This window comes from Pangasianodon hypophthalmus, chromosome 2 (genome assembly GCF_027358585.1).
Source record: "Pangasianodon hypophthalmus isolate fPanHyp1 chromosome 2, fPanHyp1.pri, whole genome shotgun sequence".
Taxonomy (NCBI): domain Eukaryota; kingdom Metazoa; phylum Chordata; class Actinopteri; order Siluriformes; family Pangasiidae; genus Pangasianodon; species Pangasianodon hypophthalmus.
This window is the reverse complement of record NC_069711.1, coordinates 21,365,662-21,391,616: the sequence shown is the minus strand read 5'-3', so window position 1 is coordinate 21,391,616 and position 25,955 is coordinate 21,365,662. Positions and strand designations below refer to the sequence as shown.

Below are 25,955 nucleotides of genomic sequence, written 5' to 3'. Positions count from 1 at the left end.
TCAAGAGAGGCGGAGTAGATGAGAATGTCATCCATGTAGACGATGACCCATCTATTCAGCATGTCACGGAATACATCGTTTATGAATGCCTGGAAGACTGAGGGACTGTTGACGAGGCCGAACGGCATGACCCGGTACTCATAGTGTCCAGAAGTGGTGGAGAAGGCGGTCTTCCACTCGTCCCCCTCCTTTATGCGAATCAGATTGTAGGCATTGCGCAGATCGAGCTTGGTGAAGTATTTGGCGGAGCGAAGCTGCTCTAGAGCCGGTGGAACTAGAGGTAAGGGATACCGGAACTTGACAGTTACTTCGTTTAAACCTCTATAATCAATACAGGGCCGAAGACCCCCATCTCTCTTTTTGACAAAGAAGAATCCGGCGGAAGCAGGAGACGTAGATGGAACGATGAAGCCCTTAGCCAGTTCTTCCTCAATGTAGGCTTTCATGGCTTCAGTCTCTGGTTGCGAAAGAGGGAAGATTCTACCTCTGGGTGGTGTAGAACCAGGGAGCAGCTCGATGGCGCAGTCGCTAGACCGGTGAGGTGGTAATTGGGCAGCGTTGGACTTGCTGAATGCCTCAGCTAGATCAGCATACTCCGAAGGAAGGTTGGCTGAGGGCGGAGGGTCCTTCTTAACGATGACTGCTTTAAGTGACGTTGGTTCCAGGGTCTGAAGACACTGTACAAAACACTTGGCCGACCAGTGAATGATTTGACCCTCAGTCCATGAGATCTGTGGTTCGTGGAGCTGAAGCCAGGGTAGTCCAAGAATAACTGGGTTATTGGGAGCTTGTATGATGAAGAAACGAATGGTTTCTGAGTGCATGGCGCCAGTAGTCAGGCAGATGTCATTGGTGGTGTGTAGGACCTGACCGGCGCCCAGAGGTCTTCCGTCTAACGCTGCCACTGCCAAAGGAGATTTACAAGGTATGAGAGGGAGGTCATGAGCTTTGGCGAAACCCGCATCAATAAAATTTCCTGCTGCTCCAGAATCGATTAGAGCCATTGTCTCTACCATCCCATTACTAAAGGCTAATTTAACAGGTACCTTAATACACTTTGAAATATGAGATGATTGACTCACCGCAGAGGGAGCGTGTTGCTTGGGTCTTGTGGGGCAGGAAGCTTTCACATGACCGGCTTGGCCGCAGTAGAGGCAGAGGTTGCTACGATAACGGCGCTCTCTTTCCTCAGGGGAGATACGAGCGTGCCCCACCTGCATCGCCTCTTGCTCAGGCATTAGCGGAGGGCTCGGTGAACGAAGCGCCGAACCCCTGCTGGGTCTCCTAGAGCAAATTAGATTGTCAATGCAAATGGCAAGATTAATCAGCTGATCTAAGGTCTTGCCCTCATCTCGACAGGCGAGCTCAGCCTGTAGCTCCAGGTTTAGACCCTTGCGGAAAAGCAGCTTTAAGGGGTCATCAGACCATCCGGTTTGTGCAGCCAGTGTGCGAAATGATAGGGCAAAATCCGCCGCCGTTTTTCCCCCTGACGCAGCTTGAGAATTTGTTCACCGGCTCCGTCTCCTCCTTCGGGCAGATCAAACACCTCTCGGAATCGCTGCAAAAACGCCTCGAACGAGGAAAAGGCTGGTCGAGTGAAATTCCACACGGCGGTGGCCCAGTCTAACGCCTTGCCAGACAGGAGAGAGCAGACAAAAGCGATGCGACTCTCTTCCGTGGGATATAGCGCCGGCTGCTGCGAGACAAACAAGGAGCATTGGAGCAGAAAGCCCTTACACTTCGCCGGTGTGCCGTCGAACTTTTCCGGGTAAGCTAAGCGAGGGCTAGCCGTAGCATGACTCGGGGGAGGCGCTTGGGGTGCTGGCTCTAGCGACGGTGAGGCAGATTCGGAGGGAGGTAGCCGTATCGCTTGCAAAGTTTTTACTAATTCCTCCGTGAGTGATGTGAGACGTGCTAGCTGTTGTTGATGGGCGGCTAGTACGTTAGCCTGGGCAGAGACTTCGGTAGAGAGTCTGTAGACCGCTGCTGGATCGAGAGGTGGCGAAGTCTTCTGTAACGAGGAGTCAACAGAATGGGGATCCATTAGCAGCGTTTTAATAAAAGGCAGACACAGTCGTACAGGCGTGGTCGGGCAACAGCGAAACAGGGTAATCAGAGGCAAAACAAAGGCAGAGTGATCAAACAGGCAGATGGTCAGGGCAGGCAGCAAAGAATCAGAAACGAGAAGGAACAGTCCGAGGTCAGGGCAGGCAGCAAAGAATCAGAAACGAGAAGAAACAGTCCAAGGTCAAACACAGTAATCCAACAGAAAAGATATAAACGCTCAGAAATGTTAGCCGGGGCAAAACAAGACTTCGCAATGAGTGAGCGAGAGGCGGAGGCTTAAGTAGTCCCGGTAATAGGCTGCAGGTGAGCTCGTAATCAGTGCTGGGTGCGGGGTGATGGGAAATGTAGTCTCGAGGGGAAAGTCAATACTCGGGTGATGGTGACCTCTGGTGACGATCAGGGGGAACCACAGAGGCCGGATTCGTTACAGTAACCAACAGATGAACTAATTAGATTTTGGAATTGATCCAAACAGGGTCAAGGTCAGAACAAGGTCAAATGTCTGAAATTTTTTTCAGTAGCTTCCTTCCTGTTTGTCGTACAGAAATTTTACTTAGCCATGTTCAGGAAATCAAGGTCGATTTTCTGGCTATTTAATATTTTTGCCATCGGTCCATCCATGTGTCCATCCATGCATCTGTCCAAGACTCTTTAGTGTGATATCTCAAGAACGAGTGATTGAGTGCGTGTAGGATTTACATGGCATTAAAACTGTAACCAGCAGATGAACTGATTAGATTTTGGAATTGATCCAAACAGGGTCAAGATCACAGCAAGGTCAAATGTCTGAAATCGTTTTTTCTTCAGTAGCTTCCTTTCTGATTAAAAGTATATGTTAAGGGTATTTCTGGCATACAAATTAGTAACAAGAAGGATTAGACTTGGTGGTGGTGGAGGCGTCCCCGTCGACACAGCTGGGCTCGAGTTCAATTTGTTGGTAAATGAAAAGTGGCTCATTGACAATCTTGTCACATTTTTTTTGTCTCTAAAATGTGAAGAATATGCATAAAATGAACCAAACCTATATGGTTCACCCCATATAGGCATACAGAATATACCCTCAAATTTACATGTTATTTATTTTAGTGTTTGAAGTAGTTTTAATATTTTGAGTGCAGACACTATATCACAACAAAATGTGTCTATTTACATATGGATTGCACTGGATGTTGCTCTGTCTGTCTTATCAAGTACACTAGTAAAACCCCGATGCATTGTCTACTTTGTTTTGTCTACCTCTTTCTCTCTCTCATTCCAGATTCCCAGTCTTTTAGGAGACCCCTCCCGTTTACTTCTCCATAAAGTCTTGGCTCTGCGAGCTGCAGCCCCGGTGCCGGTGGTGAAAGGGCTGATTGGAGATTCCCCCACTGGTAGGTGTTGTAGGCTGTGTGCGTAGGCTGGCTCTGGCCTTGCGCTAGCTGTTTCACAGAGCTGCATTTGCAATGCAAATCTAAACAGTGTTTGAGGAATCCAGTATGAATAGTTAGAGGCTGCAGCTTCAATCAGTGTTCTTTCTTTGGCTATGGTTTTCAGACGAAACCTTTGAAATGAATATACATGTGTCGGTTCATTAGCACTTCAGTATAGGTACGATGTGAATCCACATCGAAACTGTAAAATGCCACCACTTCAGAAGACCTTTAATGTAAATTTTGTACAAATGTTTAACATTATATAGCAATTGTAAGCGATATTTTGGTGTAAGGGTGACACAGTGGTACAGTAGGTGCCACCTCACAGCTCCAGGTTCAGTCCTGACCTCAAGTTGCTCTCTGGGTGGAGTTTTGCATATTCTCCCAATGGTCCTCTGGGTTTTCTGGTTTCCTCCCACCTCTGAAAAAATCTGCCAGTTGAGGGATTACTCTAAAAAGGATTAATGTCTCATTCACGGTGTATTCCCACCTCACATCCAGTGTTCCCAGGATAGACTCTGGATCTACCACAAGCCTGGCAAGGACTGACGCTGTGTTAGACTAAACTTGGAAGTGGGAATTCGGAACACAGAACTACATTATTTACATAAGTGGAAAAAAATATGGACATCTGCATATTCACCTTTTAAAATCTAGCTAGTTTGTTAGTGAAATACGTTTAGTGAAATGAGTGAATTTATCTCCTTACAACAGTGAACTATAGTCAATATTACACATTTAACAAGCTATCTGTATGTTGATTAATCTAAAGCAAATGCTTGTGCATGTATATACAGCATAACTCATTTAAAAAGTAAAGATGTTTACTGTTTTTTGTTTACTGTTGATGCTATGAGCAGCCATGTTGATCTGATGTCATGTACTGAACCTGGGGTTGAGGGCACCTTTCCAACTTTGGCTTTCCTAGTCGAATGCAACAAAAGCACTTACTGAAGATGAATGAATGAAGGAATTTTGGTGTAAAACCTCTCACATAGTATATTGAGTGGTATGCAAATAAAACATTTATGATATTAACGTACTGGCTGTAATGAAATTATATTAACATTTTTGGAATTTATTTTTTTTAATTCCTCACAAAAATGATTGTTGATGGTCAGTGATGAAAAATCTGTTACAAAACATATTTAAAAGTAATTATTTCAGCAGGCTTTTGATCGGAGTATGATGAAAAAAAGTAGATTGGTAAGGATGTTTTAGATGCACAATATAGGAAAACAAATGTACCTCAGTGTACTGTGATTGTGCTGTGATTATTGTTTGCGTTTGTGTTGATAAGTTTTTTGAGAATTTGAGAATGATTTCTTTTTAATTAGGCACACCATGCCTGTATAAAGTATGAATACGTTTTAACATTCCAGTGTCTGAATTTACTTGAATTTACTTTGCTGAATTTACTTTAGCACGTTTGCCTCCCACCTCCGGGGTTAGGGGTTCAAATCCCGCCTCCGCCCTGTGTGCACGGAGTTTGCATGTTCTCTGTGTTCTCAGGCGTTTCCTCCGGCTGCTCCAGTTTCCGCCCCCTTTCCAAGGACATGCATTGTAGGCTGATTGGCATTTCCAAATTGGGTGTGTGAATGTGTGCGATTGTGCCCTGCAATTGGTTGGCACCCCGTCCAGGGTGTCCCCTGCCTTGTGCCCTGACTTCCCTGGGATAGGCTCCAGGCTCCCAGCAACCCTATGTAGGATAAACGGTACAGAAAATGGATGGATAGATGTTCCCTGTGCATGTTAAGAAATAAAACAATGTTACTTTGACAGCACAAACAAAGCAACAACCAGTCAGACTTTTGTGTATTTTGTTATCCTGCTTATTTAAATTCTGCATATGTTGTGTCTCTGGGATTCTCAGACTCAAGTCGGGAGGCTGGAGGGTCCGGAGCAGGCCGCGCTCACATGAGCCCCGGGGATCAGAACGGTGTGTCAGCCCCAGACAAACAGCCAGCAGTGTCAACTCACTCTCACAGCCAGACACACGGCTTCAGTTCTGGGTCAAGCAGAGTGGCACTGAGCTCCAAAGCCCCGGTTAACCACAACAGCACTGCATCCGAGAACTGCACACTTACAGTGAGTGCACATTTCACTCCTCTGCTGCTCCGCCATTGTTTATGCTCTCTCTCTCTCTCTCTCTCTCTCCCTTTTCCTCACTTTGTCTTTTTATATCTCCTTCTATTTTCTTTCTCTCTATGTCTCTATATAGTTCCCTTCCCTCTTTTTAACTCTTTATTTCACTCTCTATCTCTGTCTCCTCCTCTAGCTGTCTCTATCAGTCTATTTCATCCTCTCACTCTATTTCTTCCATCTCATGACATGATATTTATCTTTTCTATTAGCTTTACGATTTCCAGTTGTATACATACTGCATGTGTGTGAGAGCTATTTTGTATTCACTCACTTACATTTAGCAGGCTGGAGGAGGAGTCCTTACTCAATTAGTTTTTGTATGTTATTGTTGAAATGGAGCAAAGTGACAGGACCAGCAAGGAAAACAGTTCCCTAAAAACTAGCAATACACAAACATTCCATTACACGGTTGTTGAATTCACAATTCTGATTGGTCAGAGAGTGTTGATTAATGTTCTATAGCAGCAGCTCTGACAGTAGTTCCAGCTGCAAGACAAGTCACCAGTTCTTATTAATGCACCCTGCTGTTATAATGTAATAACAGGATAAAACAAATAATGTAATAATTATTTCAACATTCCATGTAACTATAAATGGATAAAAAATTATGACATGCCATTCTTTAATAAATAAATATTGTAACTGGCAAATTACTGAAGTGAAGTGAAGTGACCCACTCGGAATTTGTGCTCTGCATTTAACCCATCCAACTGCACACACACAGTAGTGAATACACACACACACCGTGAACACACACCTGGAGCAGTGGGCAGCCTTTTTTTGCTGCGGCGCTCGGGGAGCAGTTGGGGGTTCGGTGCCTTGCTCGAGGGTCTCACCTCAGTCGTGGTATTGAGGGTGGAAGAGAGCGCTGGTCATTCACTCCCCCCACCTACAATTCCTGCCGGACCTGAGACTCGAACCCACAACCTTCAGGTTCACCTTCGGGTCCGACTCTCTATCCATTAGGCCACGACTGCCCCCAGTCGTTATAAGAGGAATAAAACATTCTGAGATGTGCTGTTATTGGAAAACCTCAGGGTAAAACTTTGACGTTGTTGATTGTTTTCCTATTACAGTATGCCCTGTTGTGTTTTATTCCTTTGTTATGCCATGGCGCTGTTGCTGCTCATTTGAACACATTATTGCTTCTATAGAAGATTGCAGAGACCTATTGTGTGGAGAACTGTTCCAAAACATTACGTGTAACTATAAATAAGGACATTTAAAAAAAAAAATAAATGTGCTGTTTGATTTTCCATGCTGTAATTGGAAAATAGTCAAATCCTGGGTAGTAACGTCTGCATCACACCAAGCTGTCTTTGATTATTTTCCTATAGCATCACATCCTGTAGTGTTTTATTCCTTACACAACATAGACTGCTGGACTGTACACATGTTAAACATTATTTATCCTGGTCTTTTATTTATATTTCATGCAGTAGATGAATGATGTAGTTACATTGTGAGCTTAGTGTTGTGAGTATGACACTGAAGATTGTAAGATGCCTTGATAATGATTTTTTTCTTAACAGAAAATAATTGTGACTCACTATCTTTAACACCTTGTCTGAATAAGAGGTGTACTGTCATGTCACCTTTTTGTCCAACAGTCTTCCAGTGTCTGGGAGTTTCTGTATAATTCAAACACTGATGAAAGGTGTGTGTGTGTGTGTGTGTCTTCTTTTTGTGTGTGCAGACACAAACCAGCTGCCAGATGTCTCTGCTGGGAGAGCCACCTAAAGAGGTGAAACTGCCCTCCAACCCTTACCTAAACATGGCCAGTGTCTTACCTGGAGTGGTGTTGCAGGGTACACGCACACACACACACACACACACACGTGCACACACACGCACTGAATTTCTGTCTTTAGCTATTTATTTAGACATCAGTGTACTCCTGAGAAATATTTATCCCTGAGTATCTCTGTTCACAAAGCGATCCCAGAGGGCCATATTCAGACTGGACTAACGTGTATAGTGTGGAGTTAATACTGAAGTTGCACACGTTAGTATTCAGACCTCCAATGTAACTACAGATTTCAGCTCTGCAGAGGCGTGTCTCAGTGACGCACCATTCTGATCTTGAATTTAAGACGATTTTTCTTGAGCAATATCAACTCTTGCCATATAATCTCTCTTAATATTTCTCATCTCAAGCACCAGACTTTTTATGGATAAAATTATTAACTACACTCACTTAAAGCTTTATTTCTCATTGGATTGACAAAATATTTTTTATTTTATTAATTCAACTAAAACTAGTGCAATAAAATCAAGTCCCACAGACACATTATAATTTGCTGACCTTTATTTAATATCTCATGGCTACACTTAGTTGTGCATACTATTACCTTTTGGAGCATGATATAAAAAAATATATATATTTTTATGGCCTGTCAAGTCACTTGCTGCAATGCTCAATAGTAGATACATTGTTTACCTCTGCCTAGGTTCACACTTTCTGACACTGTACTTCTAGCTCAATAATATAGGATGTGCTGGATTAAATTTTATTTTATAAGCTGCTGAATAAGCCATATTGTTAAATTAAACCAAACTTGTAGTGATAGATGTAATCATTACAACTAGGACAATTCATGCAGTTAGATATTAGCAGTATACTAGACTCCTATTAGATGTTTATTTCAGTGCTTGTTATCTTCTCATTAATACATCCTACAACTTTTTCTTAAATGTTACATCATATTACAATTGACAGTATAGGTATAATCTGCTTCTTCAGTCCGCATTTATTATCTCTCGATTTTTTCTGGGTTTAAAGGCAGTGGACACTTCTACTCAAGAAAAATCTGGCAACCACGGAGGCATGAATTGCATGCAGATACCTGTAATTTCCTGCATGTGACTTTCATAAAATCAGCTTAAGCACCTGCGAAAATCCCACTCTAAACATGGGGAACTTTACCTACCTAAATATTGACATATTCTTTACTTTAAGTTGCCAGCTCTGTATACAGCCCAAAATGAAAAGCCTTTGAAATGAAAACATTTAGTAGATGTGAGGTAGGTTGTATCACCTCATCTCCACACTATATTCCCTGGAAAGCCATTAAACTGAAGAAAAAATATTCATAATAATAATAATAATTTTAAAAAGCCTAAAACAAAGAAGCAAGCAAGATTCAATACTGTGAATCTTAGTATTTTGAAGGTATCTTTGAAATCATGTGATTACAAGTCGAAATGTTTTACTTGATAAAAATGAAAGCACATTTGTTTTCTCTGCTTAAATTACATACTGAATAATTCCTTATGGGCCAAAAGTGTGAATCTCCTAATTACCATCTTCCTTCAGCACTTCACTGCATTTTCCTCATAGGGACACATAGCATTGCGTTTAGGTCTCCTGAGATTGCTGTGTGAACAGAAAGCTGTGCACATGAAGGAATACATACACACACACACACACACACACACACACACATACACACACAGCTTGAGTCTTTGGCACTACGGTGTATGTAGCCCTGAGCCAGCTCTATATTTCAGACGGGTGTTATAGAAGACAATCTCAGTGATCCCCAGCCAGACAGTTTCAGCTTTATTCTGTTCCAACTCCAAACACACCTGAGCTGAGTAGTCCTGATTCTCCAGGCTCGATTATCCGCCTCAGGTGTGTGTAGAGCTGGAGCAGAATAAATATGTGGACTGGCAAGAGGCCCAGATGACTTGACTGAGAGGTTTATGGTTCATAATTGTCCTGTCAAATGGCTCCACGCTCAAGGCTATGTTTCCTGCCATGGTGCCAACAGCTGGCAGGTATACGTGATGACAAGTGACGCATGTTTTGGGTGTAGCGGGGATGTTTTGAAGTCCTTGGTTTATCTGTGTGTGTGTGTGTGTGTGTGTGTGTGTAGCTCCCTGCAGCAGCAGCAGTAAAGGCCAGGCGGTCAGTGGGACCTATAGCTCAGTTCTGCCTCCTGCTTCCCTCCCAACCACCCAGTACAGCACTGACTGCAGTGCCTCAGAATACACAAACCAGTACACTCAGCAATACTCACAGGTAACTATTACACTCCAACACACACATTCACACGAACCAGTACACTCAGCAATACTCACAGGTAACTATTACACTCCAACACACACATTCACACAAACCAGTACACTCAGCAATACTCACAGGTAACTATTACACTCCAACACACACATTCACACGAACCAGTACACTCAGCAATACTCACAGGTAACTATTACACTCCAACACACACATTCACACGAACCAGTACACACAGCAATACTCACAGGTAACTATTACACTCCAACACACACATTCACACGAACCAGTACACTCAGCAATACTCACAGGTAACTATTACACTCCAACACACACATTCACACGAACCAGTACACTCAGCAATACTCACAGGTAACTACTACACTCCAACACACACATTCACACGAACCAGTACACTCAGCAATACTCACAGGTAACTATTACACTCCAACACACACATTCACACGAACCAGTACACTCAGCAATACTCACAGGTAACTATTACACTCCAACACACACATTCACACGAACCAGTACACTCAGCAATACTCACAGGTAACTATTACACTCCAACACACACATTCACACGAACCAGTACACTCAGCAATACTCACAGGTAACTATTACACTCCAACACACACATTCACACGAACCAGTACACTCAGCAATACTCACAGGTAACTATTACACTCCAACACACACATTCACACGAACCAGTACACTCAGCAATACTCACAGGTAACTATTATGCTACCAATACAGTCAGTTCACTGAAGGCTTCTTTTGTTTTGGCCCGTAAGAAAACCATGGTTTGCAAATAATGCTTATAATTTAGTTACTACAGCACCTCTGTCATAGTTGCCTACTACAACAGTTATGAATTCTTTTCAAAATTTTTGAGGAAACTATGAGTGAAGCAGCAAAAATGTTTAATAAAAGTACTACAGTTAAGAATTATTGGCACCCTTTAAAAGAATGGGCAAAAATAGTTGTATAAAATATAAGTACATTGTGCTCAGATTGTGCTCAGATTCCACACTATTGGAATGCATGCTGAGCAAAGACCTGTTTACAAGAAAAAGCCCCCAAACTCACCAGTAAATATGGTGGTGGCTCCAGGGGCTCTTGTGATGATTAATGGCATCATGGATTCCACTAAGTACCAGGATATTTTTCCTTTTTCAGGAGACTTGATGGAGAAATGTATGTCTTTCAGCAAGATAATATGCATCCAAATAAACACAGAAATGGTTGCAGCACACAAAATCAGTGTTCTGCGATGGCCATTTCTTGTCTCCGAATTTGATAATTTTGCCCCCCGTGACATGGCATACACAGTATGGAAACAATACATACACTCACTGGACACTTTAATAGGAACACTTGTACCCCTGCTCATTCATGCAATTATCAACCAATCATGTGTCAGCATTGCAATGCATAAAACCATGCAGATACAGGTCAAATGCTTCAGTTAATGTTCACATCAAATATCAGAATGGAGGAAAATGTGATCTCAGTGACTTTAAGTGTGGCATGGTCATTGGTGTATTTCAGCAACTGCTAATCTCCTGGGATTTTCACACATCTCTAGAGTTTACACAGAAAAACATCCAGCGAGTGGCATCGCCTAGGCTAGTCTAATTGTTTCCGATTTTCCAGCGTAGCCTCAGGTTCCTTTTTGGGCTGACAGGTGTAGAACCTGATGTGGTCTTCTGCTGTTGTAGCCCTTCTGCCTCAAGGTTTGATGTGTTATATGTTCTGAGATGCTTTTCTGCTCATCACAGATGTAAAGAACGGTTATTTGCGTTACCATCCTGTATAAACTGAAGAGACTGCTGTGCATGAAAATCCAAGGAGATCAGCAGTTTCTGAAATACTCAGACTCTGGCAACAATAACCATGCCATGGTCAAAGTCAGTGCGATCACATTTATTCTCCATTCTGTTTGATATCAACCTTAACTGAAGCTTTTGACCTATAGCGGCATGATTTTATGCATTGCGCTCTTGCCGTGTGATTGGCTGATTGGATATTTGTATGAATGTGCAGGGGTAAAGGTGTTGCTATTAAAGTGGCTGGTGAATGTATTTCTGTTTACAGCAGTGCTTATTATACTGCAGTTTTCACATTATTTCTTGCAGTTTTTAAACCTGTTATTTCACCGAACTCTAAGACCAGGAAGCATCAGCTGTGCTAAATGCCAGGACTGAAATGAAACCATGAATAGCTGAGTAGTTGTAGGGACGAGGAACATGGGGTACTGGTGTAAAATAAAAACAGCCTAGCTTTGATATGTCATTTAAATGTCATATACGATTCTCTCTCTCTCTCCCCCTTTCTCTCTCACTCTCTCTGTGCACTGTACCTATTTTCTGTCGGATATTAAACATGACAGAAGGGGCCGGAGGGGGTGGCACATGCCCAGAGGAAAATGAAAAGGGGACTGATGGTAACTCAGTAAGAGAGATCACAGCAGAATGAGAATGAGATGAAATAGCAATAATAGGGCTTTGAATGAAGGGGCTGAGCTCTTCTCTCATTCACACAGGTAAAAGAAGGACAGTTTAACACTTGCCACCACTGGGCATCTCTCTCTTTTTCTCTTACTTTTTCTTGTTTTTGTTCTGTTCAGCTCCAGACTGATGTATTGGTGTAAATATTGTATTCTCACGTTTGTCAAATCTGCATCTATCTATCTATCTATCTATCTATCTATCTATCTGTCCGTCCATCAATCCAGCCATCCATCCATCTATCCTCAGGTGTAATTTAGTCATGATATATTATTGTGTAAGGTAATGTTGGCCACAAACTAATTTTCCCATTTGCACTTACTTGCTACTTGGTCATAAATAAATAAGCCTGTGCTAAAGTGAGTGAAGTGGTGTAACACCGAATGTGACATTCAAAATCCGCTGTTGCACTTTGGTCCAAGAATTTGCCTGCTGAGGCCCCCACTTATCGCAAACACATTATTTTTCTGACTTAAAAGGCCTTATAAGACAGCACTATTGAATTATTGATTCTGATTGGTCAGTTGATTTTAAATTGGTTAATCTTCTGTAACAGCAGCTCTGATAGTAGTGCCAGCCACAAGGCAAATCACAGGTTTATTTTAATGTGCTCTGTTTCTGTAGGAACAACAAATTTACAGGAACTTGTATGGCAGATGCACCACATAATCTAACACTAAAAACAAATGGATTAAAAAAAGTTATTTAACAAAGAAAATCATGTAATTCCTGTTATAGTAAAGTTTTCTTAGCGTTTTTGGAAGGACATTTTTGGAGACCCAGTGTCAGCACTTTGTAACAGTCAGAGGTAAAGCTGTTCCTTTAAATCTACTGACACAGGAAAATCTACAGGATAAACAACTTTTTTCCTTTTGGTTTATCGATAGCAATCTGCATTTTTTAGTCTTATTAACTTCAAGAGAAAGAAAAAACAAACACAGGTGAAGGAACGTGAATAGCTCTTATAATGTAAATGACAACAGGAACTTACTTGTTTCATGGTGGTTCCACAACATTACTATAACGAGTAAATAGTATAACGCGGGTTTTTTTTTTGTAAAATAAAAAATGTAATCATTGGCAAATTGTTGTGGTATAAGAGGAACAAAACATTTTCTGCTCTTAAAGTTACTGGAAAGTAATCAACTTCGGGGTGGTAACAGAAGCCCTGCTTTTTGCCGGGGCGTATCACACCACTCTGTTGTTGATTTTTTCTTACAACAGCATGCCACCAAGTTTTTTATTCCTTACTTGTCCATAACAAAAAAAAAACAGAGAACTAATGTTTGACTACTGAACGAGAATCAGACAGTTGGCACATCGTTACACACTAAACATCATGTGTTTAATGGTATAAATAAAATGTCTATCAAAACGACATAATCAGACATTTAAAACCAGAATTTGTTTGGCATCAGAGATGAGAAATTAGTTGACATAGACGCCCTCACATGTGAGTGAACATGCTGTTTCAAGTTATTTCACCCAGCTTGTTATTTCCTGCTTTCCAACTTTCCAGTACTGAAGCAATCATTTTTTTAAGTTGGAATGTTGGAAGTAACCACAAATTCTTCCCTCTGAAGGATTAGTCCCATCGATTTAGAGCTTAATTTACAAATATTCTTGACTGAAGAATTTGTTAAAGGGTTGCAAGTTTTGCTTAAACTTTTGTCAACTCCCCCTAACAACGACTTCTGTTATAGGTGAGTCTGAAGTAAACAGGTTTACCATTCTTTTCCCAGTCCTGCTGTCTCTGGTTATCTCACCCTACAGATGAAGTAAATAGAGATTAGGGTGTGAAATGCTGCAGAATTTCTTTAACATAACTGCAACAGAATTTACTGCGATTTCACACATAAACCATCACTCTCTCATGTACACACACTCCTCCTTTTTGGCTGTGGTTTGGAAGGATAAGGGCATTTAGGTGGATTAACTGGCCTTGAATCCTTCATCTTTCTGCAAGTGCACCTCTGAGTGAGAGAGCAAATGTGGGAGAGAGAGAAGAGAAAAGGAGGACGGGGACGGGAGGGGGGTTTGGCTGCGAGTCGTTTGTCCCATCTGGTCCCTCGCTACTCCCCCGCACTGTACAGCTCGAGTGAAAAGAGACAGCAAGCTTTCACACTGGATGAAGACAGAAAGAGGGAGAGGAGAAGGAGAGGGAGAGAGAGCAGCAACCAGGGCAAGTCAGAAAAACTGGTGAAGGCAAGAGGATAGAAAGAAAAGAGTGAATCAATGGAGGAGTGAGGTGATGACACACAAGCCGATAGCTCTCAGGTTTTATGGCTGCCAACATTTATACATTAAATATACAATTTTGTTAAGCTGCCCAGTGATGTTACTAAAAAAAAATAAGGTGGCTGACTTTGTCTGTCTTGTAGGAAGCACGTGTTGGACTTGGTGATAGCAGAGATCTAGTTAGAGGAATCAATGACTAATGATTAAACTGGGAGAAAAAGCAGTAAAAAAGCAAAAAAAAAATAAAATAAAAGGAAATAATGTGAATTAATCCCAACTGCAGCAGTATGAATGCAGGCTACATCTCATGTTATTGGGCCTCATTTATCAAGCTGGATATAAAGTAATTTTATTCGTAAATTATTTACAGGAGCATTTATACAAGAAATATGGTATTCATGATAATGGAAAAAAAAAGGTTTATATCCTACAAAAACTCTTGAGTTTAATGAAGTAATTTTTTGTATAAGGAGACTCATTAATATGACCCTCAATTGATCAGCTTCGAGCTGCACAATTGCCGATGAGTTACTGCAATTTTTAAAATATGGATTATGTTGTCAGGTTTAAATCGCTTATTTATTTCAATTACACACATTTAATGAGAAACTCAGTCATTTCATATGAATGACTTAAAAGAAAGCAATCCAAAAGAAATCCATGAATTAAAACTAATAAGATTAGCCATTCAACTAAGACAAAGGAAATGTCGTCCTATAAAAGGAGTCAGTGTGTGTCTGTGGTAGCCAGTGTGCTACAATGACTGAGCTCAGGAAGATTTATCTACACTAAAGCTTTAGATGAGATTTAGTTTTGTGGGTGAAACTAAATGTAAATCAGCTGTGCCATGAGCTGTGCCAAATGTTGATAAATGCCATTTAGCTATAAATTACCAACCAAGGTAATTTATGGCCAATTGGCATTTTTCAACATTTGCACACGAGTACAAAGAAAATCTGAAACTTATTACCAAATGTTTAGTTCAGTTTGGCCTACGAAACAATTTATACACAACTTCGCTGAAAGATTGATAAGTGCGGCCCAGTGACCATGATGCTGCTGTGAGTGTGTAATGCCCCTGATGGCTTCTGTTTGTGTGTGTGTGTGTGTGTGTGTGTATGGTAGGAGGCCATGCAGCAGTGGTACCAACATTATCAGGCACAGGGCTACAGTAATACTAGCCAGGAGAGTACTACAGCTACAGAGTACAACAAGGAACAAGCTCAGGTGAGCACACGCACACACACACACACACACACACACACACACACCACCTTTATATTTTGGGTGGGGGGTATATTTGTTTTGCTTGTTTTTGTTTTATTGTAGTGAAATAATGTTACACCTCCTCTTAACATGAATGTTATTAATGTCTCTTTTGAAACAGTCAAATAGCATAATGGAAATTATTGGTCCCCATAAATTAAAACATGACCACACACTATTTACATTTGTTTTTTGTTTTTTTTAGTTTTACTGTAGCTAAATACTGTAACCATCTTCTAATTAAGGAGAAAATATTTTAAAGTATAAAAGCCAGTTTTCTTATGGGGACCAGCCAGATATCTCCCCCCTGTTGAAAATGAGCATTTTAGGAAATATTGGTCCCCAGATAGAAATGACCACATGTACACACACACACATACAACACCACCTCTGTGTTTCATTCTCAGTTGAAGTGATGTCTGTAATAGAAAATAGAAAGAGCATGGGATATGCGTATTCTGTAAACACATTGCTTGTGAACTCTTCTTTCACATCATCTGGTCTTTGGGACATGTTGAACTGTTGCAATGTTGTGTGCTCAGGTTGTAATTCTGTGCAGGAGGTTAGAACTTGGGATGGACTTTATAGCTGCCAGCAAGGCAAACTCTCAGGCCCTGACTTGCTAAAGGTTTGTGTGTTTGAATACCTGTAAAGTTGACAACACTCAAGAAATATGCAAGTCACAAACAGGGTCTATTGAGGGTTGTGTCTTTCAAATGAGAAAAAATAGTAAATGTGTTTTGTGTTTTTGCTTTAATGAATATGCTGTTCATGCAAATAAATAAAACACTCGCAGTGTGATTGATCAACACTGAAAGTAACTTCAGGAATAGCGAATGTGTGTGGAAATGATCTCAACCGAAGCGCAGGTATTAAATTTGATTAAGCCCATTTCTGCCATTTGAGATAACATAAAATGATTTTATCAATGTTTCTTGAAATTATGTCTCAGAATCACAAAATATCTCAAAATATTGAGACTTCATATTGCCTTCATATTACAGCAGTAATGTTGCAGTAATGTTGATTTGGGTGGCACAGTGGTGCAGTGAGTAACATTGCCACAACACAGTTCCAGAGTCCCCAGTTCAATCCTGAGCTGTGGTTACTGTCTGTGCTGTGTTTCGCATGTTCCTGTGGGTTTCCTCCAGGTTTTCCGGCTTCCTCCCACTCTCCGGGGTGAATTCTCCCACCTTGCACCCAGTGTTACATGGATAGACTCTACTGTGACCCTGACCAGGATAAAGCGCTTCCTGAAGATGAATGAATGAATGAATGAATGAATGATTTGGTTTTGAGTTGGCTTCAAATTAGAAATAATAGCATAAATAATAGCATTGGAAGAGCCTGTGAAAATCTTTAATTTCAGTGCAGTGTGGAGGCTGCAAGCAGTCAGGGACACCACCATGGTGGGAATAGTGACTATCCAGGTGAAGAATCTCATATCATAGGTGAAGGGGCTCCTCAAGGGGCCTGGACCCAAAAAAAAATGTTATATTTCAGTAAGATGGAATTAGAACAAATCTAGCAGAAATTAGAACAAATCTAGACTATTCACTGGAAAATAAAGTCAGATCTAAAACTCTATCTCTCTCTCTCTCTCTCTCTCTCTCTCTCTCTCTGTCCCTCTCTCTCTCCCTGTCTGCCTCTCTGTCTGTCTCTCTCAGGCTGTGGTCACATCTTCATATGGAGACTACACTCCTTACATGCAGGCTGTCACTCAGTACTATTCTCAGACTCAGATAAGCCAAGCTGCTGCACCCGGGTACCAGCAGAGAGACCTCAGCAAGGTACATACACACACACACACTTACACACACACACAATACAGTGCAACCCACTACAGCCTAAAGCATAATAGTTCCTCACACTAGAAGTAGAGTTTGCTCAGATATGAGAATGGTGGAGAAGATCAGTCTGCATTCTGCAGATAAAAGCTTTAGTGATTCCAGTGTCACACATCCAGTGTTCTCCATGAACTCTCAACAAATCAAGCCGTTCATCTACACGCTCCATAGACTAGTCCAGTGGGGTCTAGTGGAGTCTGTGAAGTATAGCCAGGAGGTCCATGATTTTTTGATTTTGTTACAGGAAAACACAATCCAGCATTATCAAAGTTATTATAGTTATATAGTTATATAGTTAATCCAGCCTCAGTAACACAATATAGGTCAGCCTATATATAATGTCAACTTAGACCTAATGTGTTCTGAGTGTAGAAACGGCTCCAATATATATCCAGAATTTTAAACATTTACACATTGAGCTTAATATTTGAATAGTTTGAATAGTGTTCATAAAAGAAATCTGTACTGAGGGGGTAGATGAAGTGCTTTTACATTTAAACGCGTCCCTCATTCTCCTCGATTATTCGACTACTACTAGTCACTGATGTTGGGATGCTGACTAGCTGAAAAAAAAACAGTGAGGATAGAGAATTAAAGATGTACTTTGTTCTTTGTAAAATATTTTAGACTAGATAGACATTTTACAGTCAACTGCACATTGCGTAAGACAGCACAAGGAAAAGTCTTTTTAAATGTATTTTTGCTTTAGTGGAATGTTGTCATGTCAGAAATCACTTTATATGAAGTGTAGAGTTGTGTGCAAGTTTTTTTCCCCACTTCTACACACTCCTTAAAGAATTGTTCCGACAGTTCCTCATGGAATTCCTCTCTGTCACTGATATCTTTTCCTAGAACAGCACGCCCTGTCATGTTTTATATCTTACATAATTAATGTGCACCATTTTGTTGCTGAAAATACAGTTACTTTTACTTTTATCAAAATTATATGCCATTTTAGTCAAGAGTTCAATGGAATAAAATGGATTTAATATTGACTAATTGTAACCTGCTGAACACTCAGAACTCACATTCCTCACTCTCATAACTATCTACAACTTTTCTTACTACAGTATTTACAGTAGTTACTAAATAATATGCTTTAGGAGGCAGAATTGAATAATAAGTGAATAATTTAATAAAGCATTTTTGTCAAAATAGTGAAATTATGATTGAAAATGAACACTTACAGTAAATCCATTTATTTACATACGTATCTGTCTGTCTATCTCTCTCACTCGCTTTCTCGCTTATTCTCTGTCTCTCTCCCTTTTACATGTGTTTCTCTGGCTCTCTCTCTCTGTCTCTCTGTTTCTGTCTCTTTCTCTCTTACTTATCTGTCTCTCTCCTTTTCTTTCTTTCATGTGTCTCTGTCTCTCCCATGTCTCTCTGTCTGTCTCTCTCTCTCTCTCTCTCTCTCTCTCTCTCTCTCTCTGTTTCTCTGTTTCTCTCTCTGTCTCTTTGTCTCTTTGTCTCACATGTCTCACATGTCTCTCTGTCTCTCTCCTTCTCTTTCTCTCATGCGTGTCTCTCTGTCTCTCTGTCTCTCTATCTAGGAGCTGGAGGTTGTAAAGCCACCCATGGTTTCTCCTCTGTCTCTGAATGGTGCTGCTCCACCTATCCTGCCCGCCTACAGTGCCCTGCCAATCATGCCTGGCTTCATTGCCCCTACACACGCTCACACACACACACCGAGCGCCGTCACACACACACACAGTGCGCACAGCGTGACAGACTGGAGCCAGTATTACTACGTAAGTGTGTGCATGCGTGTGCCGGCCCCCACACTCTGGCAACACGTCTGTATGGTTAATTATCAGGGTTGTAGAGCCAGTGCACAGCAGAGAGACACAGAGACATTGTGAAGCCATTCTGTGCAGGTCTGAAACTGGTTCCTCAAAGATCTATACCTGTTTGTGCAGAATTTTCAGGGTGTGTGTGTGTGTGTTTCTCCTGTCCTTGGGGTTTTTCATAAAAGCAGCTCAGCACAAGTCTGGCACTAGTTAGTGTGGAGAGTGTTTATCAGATGGAGTGAGAGGAGAGAGAGAGAGAGAGAGAGAGAGAGAGAGATTTGCACGTCTGTCTGTAGTTCTGCTGAAGTAGACAGTACATCTCAGTGTGCGTGTGTGTGTGTGTCCTCTCTCTAGCCCTCTCTCTCTGTCTTCCTCACAATGTCCTTTCCTCCATCTCTCTCTTTCCGTCTCTCCATATCTGTGCCCCTGTCTTCCTATCTGCAGGTCTTTCTCTCCCTCAGTCTCTTTATTTCCTCAAATCTCTCCTTCCCTACATCTTTGTCTTATTTGTGATCTGTCTTTATCCCTCCCTCTATCTCTGTCCATCTCTCCCTCTGTCTGTCTGTGTATGTCTCACACAATAATGAGGTTTTTGATGCAGTAGCCAGTGTTTGCATAGAACAACTGGAAACAAAGAACAATACAGTAAGCAGATTTGCCTAATAAAACATGATACAGGAAGAAAGTTTCAATCTAGATAACCAAGAACACATTTTACTACAGATGTAAATGTATACAGTTAAAATCTTACCAGGATACATTCCAGATACAATGCATGAAGTGACTTAATGTAAATGAGGTGTGTGTGTGTGTGTGTGTGTGAGAGTGAGTGATATTTACAGGAACGATTATGTAACTTTTATTTAGTATTTAAGTATATCTTTAACATTTAGATTTTGTTTATCATCATTTGACAATTCACTCTCTCCATCTCTCTCTATATCCCCTCTCTCTTACTCTGTCTCTTTCTCTCTATCTCTCTCCCTGTCTTTGCCTGTCTCTTTTTCTCTCTATCTCTCTGTCTATTTTCCTGTTTCTCTGTCTCTCCCCCGTCTCTCTCTCTCTCTCCCTGTCTCTCTTTCTCTGTCTCCCTTACTGTCTCTGTCTCTCTGTCTTATTCTCTGTCTCCCCCCCTTTCTCTCTCTCTTGCTCTCTGTCTCTCTCTTGCTCTCTCTCTGTATTTTGCCCTTTCTGTCTCTGTCTCTCTCCCTGTCTCTCTCTCTCCTTGTCTCTCTCTCTGTCTCGCTCCCTCTCTGTATTTCTGTTTCATTCTCTCTGTCTCTCTTTCTTTTTCTGTTTCTCTCAGGCTCGAGGACAGAAGCGAGAATATCCCACACTGGCAGTACAGGAAGTGACATCAGAGGGGCCTTATGTTGGCCAGCACTCACAGGGTCTGGGTGGCCAGTATGCCGACTATTTCAAAAAGAAGAGGATTTAGAAAGAACACACAAACACACACACACACACACACACACACACACACACTGAATTACACAGTGTTTTTGTAGTGCATTGTTGTTGTCCAGTCGAAGCCTTAACTCTGTACTCTGTGTGTAAGAGTACTGACGTTTAACGTGCGTGAACGTTAAAGGTCTGGATGTTCTCAGGCCTGTTTTATTCTGGGCTGCAGACCAGGCGCCTTTTTTTGTAACACACACACACCCTCTGGCCAGTGTAATGAGAGGCCGCTGTGCTTTAATAATAGTGAACTTTTCTGACTTTGCTTTCTCCCAGGTAAGGCGCTTCACTGCTCCTGGGTGTGCACGTGTGTGTGTGTGTTGTGTGTAAGAGGTTAAGGGCTGAAAAAGACAGAACTGTCCTCAGAGAATTCGCCTTTCAAAATGGATGTTGCTTCAAATAGTTAGACATGTTTGGTACAGATGTACAAATGTAATCTACTGTAAATACTTCTCTCAATGTGTTCTGGTTAACGAAAGGGCCAAAAGTTCACAAAGACACGGCTCTACTAGGGTCAAAGACGAAACATGTGGGCTGTTCAGTTTTCTAGAAATGATATATACATACAGAAACACGTATTAATAATCACAATGTCCACTTTTAAAATTGTATGCAAAAGTTTGGCCATCCTTCACCAAATTAAATTTGTTGACTTTTGAAGTGAAAAGAAGTAAACACAACCTCTGCAGCAAACTACTAAAAAAAAAACATTTTTCTACAAATGTTAATGCACAGTTACTTTATATTCTTGTTTTAGGAATTTCCCCCAGTTTTCCTGGCAGAACGCTTCTAGTTCTGAGATATTCTTGGGTCATGTTGCATGTACAGCATGTTTAAGGTCTACCCACAGATTTTCAATGATCAGAGGCACTGGGAGGTCCATTCCAAACACTTCAGGTTGCATTTCTTCAAGTAGTTCATGGTGGATTTTGAGGTACATTTTGGATTATTGTTCTGTTTGCTTCCAGAAATTGCTGATAATTACTTGGATCCATTCTTCCATCTACCTGTGCAATATTTCTTGTGCTACTGGGTGCCACGTGACACCAATGCATAATAGATCTACCCCAGTGCTTAGCAGTTGGCAAGATGTTCTTTATCAAATGCAATTCTTTTTATTGTGACTGTGGCCAAAGAGTTCAATTTTTACTTCATCAGTCTACAGCATTTGTTTCCAAAATGCCTCTGACTTATCTAGGTGTTGTTTTGCATACTTCAGACGTTCACTTTTGTGATGAGGTCACAGGTAAGGTTTCTTCTGATGATTCTTCCATGCAGATCATGTTTGTGCAAGCAATGCTGCATAGTAGAACAGTGCACAACCACTCCTGTGTCTGCTAAACCTTCCTGCAGGTCCTTAGTGTCATTTAGTGCCCTATGTAGGCATCAATTACGATCATTTTCAGATTATAGAGAGCAGCCTATGTTATTGAGTGTTAGCACAAGGTTGGAAGAGTCAGAGAATCAGAGTCAGAAACACACTGGAATTGTAGTCTTAATGATGAGTTCTGAGACTTTACAGCTGGAAAGTCTAACTTTTTTAAAATAGTTTGTGAAGCAGTTATCTTTAATTCTTTACACTTCACTTAAAAATTCAACAAAATATGTGATTTGGCCAGGGATGCCCAAACCTTTTCATACATCTGTATTCCTATGTTGTTTCATAAAGGTGTTTAAAAAAATACATATTACAGGAGGAATAAAGTTTTAAACACAAAATCGTTATTCAGTATTGTAGTACCATCAAAAAAACAAAGAAATATAAAAAGCCATAATTAAAGTGCAAATTGATCGAATATTGCAATGGCATGTTTTTTTGACTTGAAAGCATTTTTCGTCTTTGATCCACTCATCTGGACTAGTCTTTGCTTACAAAACTGTGTGTGTGTTTGTGTGTGTGTGTGTGTGTGTGTGTGTGTCACTGTACATAGTGCTGTAAATGTAGGAAAAATCAGCCATTTTACTGAGGAGCCTTAATACAGGCCGAGCTCACGTTTGAGCAGATAAGTAAAACACAAAGCCTCCACACGGGCCGTGACCCTAGTTAAAGGCAATAAAGTATAAGATCTCTCTGTTGAGGTGTGTGTGTGTGTGTGTGTGTGTGTGTGTGTGCGTGTGCGTGTGCATGCATGTATGTACATACGTGTATGTGTACATATGTACACTCTGCAGGCTCCAGTTCCAGGGTGGACTTTTTTTTTTTGTCCCACTGAGATGGAAATCTTTACCTGCCATTCTTTTACACAGCAATAGTAATATTGCTCATAGTACCAATTGTAATAATAATGCGATGCTGCTGGGGACATATATGTGTGTGTGTGTGTGTGTGTGTGTGTGTGTGTGTAATGGGTATTAGTTAAATAGCTTTGATATAGTGTACTTGCTCTCACGCTGATACCTTAATGCTGTGTAGAAGACTGTGTGTGTGTGTGTGTGTGTGTATGTGAGAGAGAGAGATATTACTGTATCATATGAGTGTAATAATAACACTGATTGGGGATAAGTGCTTCTCTTTACAGCTCCTTCATTGGGAGAATTGTTTTTGTATATGATATTTAACCACATTTTAACGGCTCAAAGCCATAGAGCTTCTCTGTGTGTGTGTGTGTGTGTGTGAGTGTGTGTGTGTTTGTGTGTATTGTCTGCTAAAGGCAATGCTCAGAGATGGTTCATCTTTGTTGTATAGCAGTGAATGTACAGGCTTTTCCTGCTTTAGTCAGCCTTTTAGAATAACGCTGTGCGTGTTTTATTTATACTCAGTGATTGTATTGACTAGCCCAGTGTCCTCGCCCACTCCGGAAGCCATTCTCTTTTGTGTGTGTGTGTGCGCGTATGTGAGAGAGAGAAAGAAGAATGTGCACCCTGTGCATTCAGTAGTGCTAAAAACCTGCTGAGGATGATTACACATGTTGGCCTTGGACAGCGCAGAGAGGAGAGTTGTGGAACAGTTGTTAAGAAGATTGTTATAAGTTTTTTCCCCCTCCACGTACAGTATCGGTAGAATATGACCACATTTACACTTGATTATTTATATTAAGGTTCCCTTAACTAACAACATCATTTAACATTAACAAACCATAAACATCAGTATTAATAGCAAACAAAGCATTTTAACAAAGTATTAATTGATATGTGTTTAAATGTTAATGAAATCCACATACATTGGCTAATGTTTATTCAGTCTATGACTAATAAATCGACATACATTAGAAAAAACTAAATTACAGAATGTTCCTAAATGGTGCTAAGTTGCTGAACTCTGATCTCCAGGTGTAAATATTGGAACTTGCTTTAGCCTCAGTTCTTTGCCATGTGCATTATGTGTTCATATTGATCATTATGGGCTTCATTTCACTTATCTAACTAATATCTAAATCTAACTAATACAAATGTTACTGATAATGTGTTCTTGCAGAAGTTCATGGTTTGTTCATGGTAACTAATGCATTAAGTAATGTCAGTTAATTGATCCTTCAATAATCATCAGATTGGTATCACAGTTTTCAAACATTGCCCAGCCCTACTCAATACAGAGAAAAGTGCTGAATCGTTTGGAGGAAAACAAACCTTTAGGATTCCTTTAAGGATTTTTCTTGATGTACTATATGAGAATTTATACCACAGTGCTGTTGAATTCTCAAATCTGCTCTAATACAAAATATGTTTTGTATTGCTGATGTGCTCCAAAATATAATGATGTATTTAACAAAGAAAGATATATAATCATTTATATGGTGAAGCTTTCCATAAGAAAATATCTAACATTTATGGAAGGAGTCTCCAGTGCCAGTGCACTTTGTAATATTCAGTAAGTGTCACAAGAAAATCTTAATGACAAAGGCTTTGCTCGTTCCAGTTTCTTATCAAAACATGATAAGCTGTTATATTTTTTTTTTTTTTTTTTTTTTTTTTGTCTTAAAGATAGAGAGGCTGGTGAGGGAACGACTGTTTACAACTCCTTTAACGAAAGCGATAACAGGAATGTGTTTCGTGGATGTTCCACATTAAAAGTAACTATAAATGGTTAAAAATTATGATGTGCTATTCATATATATATAGAAATTTGTACTCGTTGGCAAATTGCTGTGAGGAATAAAACACTTCAGGACATACTGTTACAGGAAAATAAGCATCACACAACTCAATCATTGATTATTTTCCTATAATAGCATGCCCTGATGTGTTTTCAAACTTGTATAGTTTACTGGCTGCTTGTCCGTCGTGTATTTTCAGCGTTCAGCTCGCTCTCCTGTGCTTAACGTGTTCCACGGTCTCTGACGGCTTTGTCTCCAACCTGAGCACTGCTGATTCCACCTCGGCAGGGATTATCAAAGCACACTTACCTCGTCACAGAACTTACTTACCGGTCACTCTGCCGTTCTCCAACACTACATCTGCTGTCAGTGTGAAGAGTGTGAAGGTTTTACAGTCTGCCTCTGAGCTTTAGAGGTCTAGTTAAGTTTGTTGATCAGTAGATGTGGGGATTTCTGCTGTGCCTGTTCATGTTGAATGTGAACTTCACCCCTTACACTCTTTGTATTTCTTATCATTTTGCGAAATCATATTTAATTCAGTAGGTACGCAAGTCATGTGTAAAAGGCCAGAGTCTACAGTTAGTATGCTTGTGTGTCTTAACCTTAAAACGCAGTTAGTGTGTGTGTGTTTGTGTGTGTGTGTGTAAATGTGCTGGCTTTGCAATACTAATGTTTCTTCTTGACTTATATACTACAGGTTCACCTGTTTACGTGCAGGGGGAACACTAAGGCTTGTTTTTGCTGTGTAGACATTCTGCAACATTTGTTCATTTTTAATGTTTGTACATTTTTTCTCACCTGGAATTCAGATTTTGCAATATTTTATATTCAAATTATATTGATATTGCTTTCTGTGAATAAGCTATTTTTAGGTACGGTGGAATATAAGCATGTCTTTACTCCTCTGTACTCTAGCACAAATCCTTTTTTTCCCTTTTTAGTAGGTCTGAGCTCTCCGCGTTATACGTTTTAAATAGTAGTAAAGAAAATAATTCCTTGTATTTATTTGTCTATTTATGTATATTTTTCTTTATTGGATACTATTTGTCTTATTCTGGAGAAAAATAGTTTGGGGTTTTTCCCCTTTTTTTTTTGAGCAGAAAGAATTGTTTTACATTCCGCAATAAAGAGAAGGAGCTGTGCTGCCTGTCTGTTCCCTGCTGA

At 40.6% G+C, this 25,955-nt stretch overlaps 1 protein-coding gene across 2 annotated transcripts in view; it reads left to right on the top strand.

Annotated features, from left to right (window-relative positions):
• raver2 (ribonucleoprotein, PTB-binding 2) overlaps positions 1–25,938 on the top strand; it is an 88,155-nt gene extending 62,217 nt beyond the window's left edge. The window contains exons 8-15 of one of the 2 annotated variants that reach the window (XM_026919886.3): positions 3,326–3,437; positions 5,353–5,567; positions 7,321–7,432; positions 9,503–9,648; positions 15,522–15,623; positions 17,330–17,452; positions 19,063–19,260; positions 20,606–25,938. In XM_026919886.3, coding sequence (XP_026775687.1) covers positions 3,326–3,437; positions 5,353–5,567; positions 7,321–7,432; positions 9,503–9,648; positions 15,522–15,623; positions 17,330–17,452; positions 19,063–19,260; positions 20,606–20,737 — 1,140 coding nt within the window. In that variant the 3' untranslated portion in view covers positions 20,738–25,938. The remainder of the gene's footprint in view (positions 1–3,325; positions 3,438–5,352; positions 5,568–7,320; positions 7,433–9,502; positions 9,649–15,521; positions 15,624–17,329; positions 17,453–19,062; positions 19,261–20,605) is intronic. The other variant, XM_053227690.1, reaches the window with a different exon arrangement.
• Positions 25,939–25,955: the final 17 nt, after the last annotated feature.